Consider the following 4,296-nt stretch of genomic DNA (forward strand, 5'->3'; position numbering starts at 1 on the left):
TACACAAAACTGTCACATAAAATGGTTTGGCCTTGTCAGCAAGCAGGAAGATAATCTGCATAATTGCCACCAGAGTTCAGTGCTCTACCATACCACACTTAGGTGTTAATTCAAGTAAAGCTACATTTAAATTAGCCCTACACTGCATGAAGAATAAATCAGAAGTTTTTTAGAGGCCCTTTCCAACCTGTTGTATTCTGTGCTTTTTATGACACAATTCATTAACTGTTCCCTGAGAATTGTACCAAATTTTGGACTTCTGGATTTGAGTCTACAGTCAAGACCACTTCAATTCTTTTAGTAATTAAAAATATTTTCCTTGCCTTAGTTGAAAACAAATCTTAATCAGGGGAACACCTCAATGAAATTAAGCATGTTGTGTGGTTGCTGGTAGTACAGCAGCAGTTGAATACCCTGGTGACCAGCCGGCTCCCTTCAAACTACATGCGATGCATGAGGAGACCTGCTGCACTTTCTAATGCCATACTGGGCTTGGCAAAGCAAGCCTGGCCCTTCCCTTCATTCTAAAATCAGAAGAGTAACAAACTACAGTTGGTTCACTAGTAACAGAATAAGTAAATCTTTAGCTTATTCCTAAGTGTAAGTGCTTGATTTTAATCTAGTGCAAAAGCAACCCCTTTAGAAACATGAAAAGGAATAGTGGAGACTCAAGGTAAATGAAATACCAAGCCATTTATATAAAAAATATAAATACTTTATTTTCAACTAAAAAGGTGCAAACATGTAACTTTTGGTCACACTTCTCAACAAATAAACTGTCCAAAAAGAGCCAGTCAAAGAAAGAAACAAATGCTCAAGTGGAAAGACTGATGAGCAACAGAACAGCCATATATCTTAAAGCCACTTGTCTTATAAGTAAACATATTTTGCCAGATGAATGTTTTGTAACATTACATTCATCTTGGCCTCAACTCACCGTTTGGCCCTATCTGAACAATTTCCACTAGAGTATCTATTTCATGCTTTGAATGCATTGTCAAACAAGCTTTAAATCTTACCTATCTTGTTCCAAAAAAGAAGGCTATCATTGAACTTTCAAAGCATTAAACAAAAGCAAAAAACTTTAAATTAATTTAGATAACTGTACAAATATATATACACACAGTATTTACAATATTCATAAAAAGTAGCTTGTAACAGGTAAATTAACTGCCACAAGCTGTCCAGTCTAATTGACATGATTCTGATTCTTGTTGGCCAAGCCACCTGAATCAGTGTCAGAGCTGAAACATTACTGTCCTGACTAACAGAACACCTTTTACTTAGCACTTTGCTGGATGTTTGCATTCCAGCTGTTGCTGTCTCTAAGCCAGCAGCAGCAAACATGCTAATGGTCTCTTCTCAATTGCACTACTAGATGAAGCATGCTGTACCACATTAAGGGAACGTTTGCTTGAATCTGCTTTTCCTGCCTGTTTCCCTTAACCCCATCATACCACCTCAGGAACAACATGTTCTGAAGCTGTGTCTTGCTGTGGTCCCACTGTCCGTTTTATGTTCTTCTTCAAATCACCATTTGGGGTCAGTAGAAAAATTGTCTTAAGTCACATGGAGCAGTTTGTTGAAATTAAAAAAAAAAAAATGATTTAAATACCTTGTGCTATTGAATCATGTTTACAAAATGAGATGCAAATCAGTTCAAGTTGAGAATGTACTTAGTGTCTCCTTCTGGCTTTATGCCATGTCTCCATACATCTTTCTGTAGTACAGAGACTCAAAGATGTCATTGTCTCCAGGGCAGTTGTAGTGGCACGCGCAGGTCTTGATGAACATCATTTTCCTTTTCATGATCTCCCCATCAGGGCACTTGAACTCCACGGGGAGGGTAGCTGTTCTGTGGGGTGTGCAGCAGCGCCCGTCAGTGCAAACACCACAGAACTTAGCTCTGTAGGTCTTCACGCTGGTGCAGCCAGACAGCTCAAACTTGACAGGCTTGGAGATTTTGGGGGTGCGAATGCACTTTTTGCCTTTCTGTCAGGATAGAAGTGAATACAAGATTTTTAGAAGGTAGGCTTTCACAAAGCACACTAAGCTTGAGAGTTAGTGGTGAGCAGCCATGCTAATCCTTACTGTATTATCATTAGGCAAGATTGTCTTATATAGTGCTGTAACACAGCATGAGAGAAAATTAAAGACATTTAATTGTAAATAATGATCACCACTAGGGTTCAACTCAAATTTCAAAGTAAACCACATGAAACTGACTAGCTGTCAGCACTGCACTTTTGGCCACTGTCCTTTTGCTAGTGGATGAATGCAACCTAGTGCAGCATACATAAAGATAATTGTATTTACCTTGATGTTCTCCTCCAGGTCTGCTTCACAAGGTCTGACCATGCAGAGCCTACTTTGTTTCTCCAGTCTGCAGAAGGCATTGTCATTGGTGACCCTGGTAGAGATACCCATGCCACAGGTCTTGGAGCAAGCACTCCATTCTGTGGTCTGCACCAGGCAGTTGGCACGCATCATTGTTGGGTCTGGACCGTAAGTGTCTTCCAGTCTGTAAGCTGCAGGAGACAGAAAACCAAAATGAGACCACTGCCTGATCTCAGCCCTCTAAATGTTCCTTCATTTTCCTGAGAAATTCAGGCAGCTACACTAAATCCATGGGGTGATTCCACTAACTGCAGCCCTCCAGTCTCTGCCCTGTGTTCACCGAGTCCACTGCCTTCAGCCTCCACCATGCAGGGTGCCCCCTCCCCTGGCTGCCATCTGCAGAGAGCCCTCCACTCACCGGCAAGTGCAGGTCCCACGGCAGTCTGCTCTTTGGCCTCATCGCAGACCCACTCCTCGCAGCACTTTCCAGGGAGCTTCACCCGGCGCGGGTAGGGGCAGTCAGGGCTGGGCAGGCGGACGTCCATGCTGCAGAGGGGCACGCAGCCCACCGCGCCGTCCAGGCAGGTGCACTGGTACTTGCAGCTGCTCTGGAAGGACTCTCCGCTCCGGTACACCATGCCGCTGAACACGCACGGGGCGCCGTCCCGAGCTGCGAGGGGCAGGAGGCAGAGCGTGAGTCGGGCGGGCGGGAGTCTCGGAGGTTCCCAATTTCCTCGCTCCCTGCCCTGCGGGACCCTGTTCCCGTCCCCGCGGCAGGCGGCAGCCCCGGCCCCCACTCACCGGTGCAGACGCCGATTCTGCGGTTGGCGGGGGAGCCGAAGTCGCAGAAGAGCCCCTTGTGGTGATCGCAAGGGTCCCGCTCGGTGCAGAGCTCGCCCAGCTGCTTGGCGCACACGCGGCAGCAGCCGCAGCCGTCGAGCACCAGGGAAACGCCGGCGGGGCAGGTGGGACCCGGCCCCGTTCCGCACTGGCACTGCCCGCTGCACTCCTGGCCCTGAGCCTCCTGCAAGTGCCGGGGGGGACAGAGAGAGAGAGACGGGGTGTTGTCAGAGCCACCGCCGGGACCGCCCGGACGGGGCAGGCGCGGCGGCGCCGCGGGGGCAGCACTTACCGGGCTGAGGAGAGCGAGCAGCAGGGCAAGGGTGAACCGGGCGAAGGTGTTTGGGACCATCCTGCAGCGGTCAGCGGCTCGTGGGTGGCGAGGCGGCGGCGTCGGGCTGCCGGGCAGCGAGGAGAACCGGGGTGAGCCGAGAGCTTCCCGCAGGGCGGATCTCCTCGGCGGCGCGGACGGGGCTGCGGCGGGCGCTGTGCCGGAGGGTGGCTGCTGCTGGGTGCTGCTGAGTTCCGCTCTCCTCCGCTCCGCTCCGCTCCGTCCGACTGCGGCGGGAGATTGGCTGTGTGACTGCCGAGTGCTGGGACGGACGCCCCTTTATAGGCGGCGGCGGCGCGGCCTCGCCAATGGGCTGAATGGGGCCGCGGACAAACAGCGACATTCCGCGCATTCCTGCGCGCCGCGCCGCGCCGCCCGCCCCGCCCCGCGCCGCCGCCACCGCCCCGGAGCGGCCCTGACCCCTGACTCCCGCATTCCTCCGGCTGCGCCCCCCCAGCGCACACTCTCGCCCCCCCATCACGATTTTTTATTTTTCGTCCCGATGTGTTTTAAATGTGAGTCCCCTGTCTCTGCCAGCGCTCCCGGCTCCCCCCCCGCCCCCGGCAGCGCGTTATTCCGAGGCGGGCGGCGGGTCCGGCGGGAAGGGGCGGCGGGGCGGTTGCCAGGGGCGCTCGGGGGAATCCGCTATTTCCCTTGCCCTGTGCTCCCCGCTCGTCCCTCGTCCCTCCCCCGGGCACAGGGGATGCGGGGCGGGTGGATCGGGGGTGGCGCGGGCTACCCGGTGTCCGGCGGCGAACGGTCCCGGCGCTTTGGTACCACCGAAAAGA

General features: G+C 52.2%; 1 protein-coding gene across 1 annotated transcript; it reads right to left on the reverse strand.

Annotated features, from left to right (window-relative positions):
• Positions 1-693: 693 nt before the first annotated feature.
• On the reverse strand, positions 694-3,889 carry CCN2 (cellular communication network factor 2). Its single transcript, XM_002192239.7, has 5 exons — positions 3,470-3,889; positions 3,139-3,361; positions 2,756-3,007; positions 2,317-2,528; positions 694-1,992 (listed from the first exon to the last, which is right to left on the reverse strand). The coding sequence occupies exons 1-5, from the start codon at positions 3,527-3,529 to the stop codon at positions 1,696-1,698; spliced, it is 1,044 nt and encodes a 347-aa protein (XP_002192275.2). The 5' UTR covers positions 3,530-3,889; the 3' UTR covers positions 694-1,695.
• Positions 3,890-4,296: the final 407 nt, after the last annotated feature.

This window comes from Taeniopygia guttata, chromosome 3 (assembly GCF_048771995.1).
Source record: "Taeniopygia guttata chromosome 3, bTaeGut7.mat, whole genome shotgun sequence".
NCBI lineage: Eukaryota > Metazoa > Chordata > Aves > Passeriformes > Estrildidae > Taeniopygia > Taeniopygia guttata.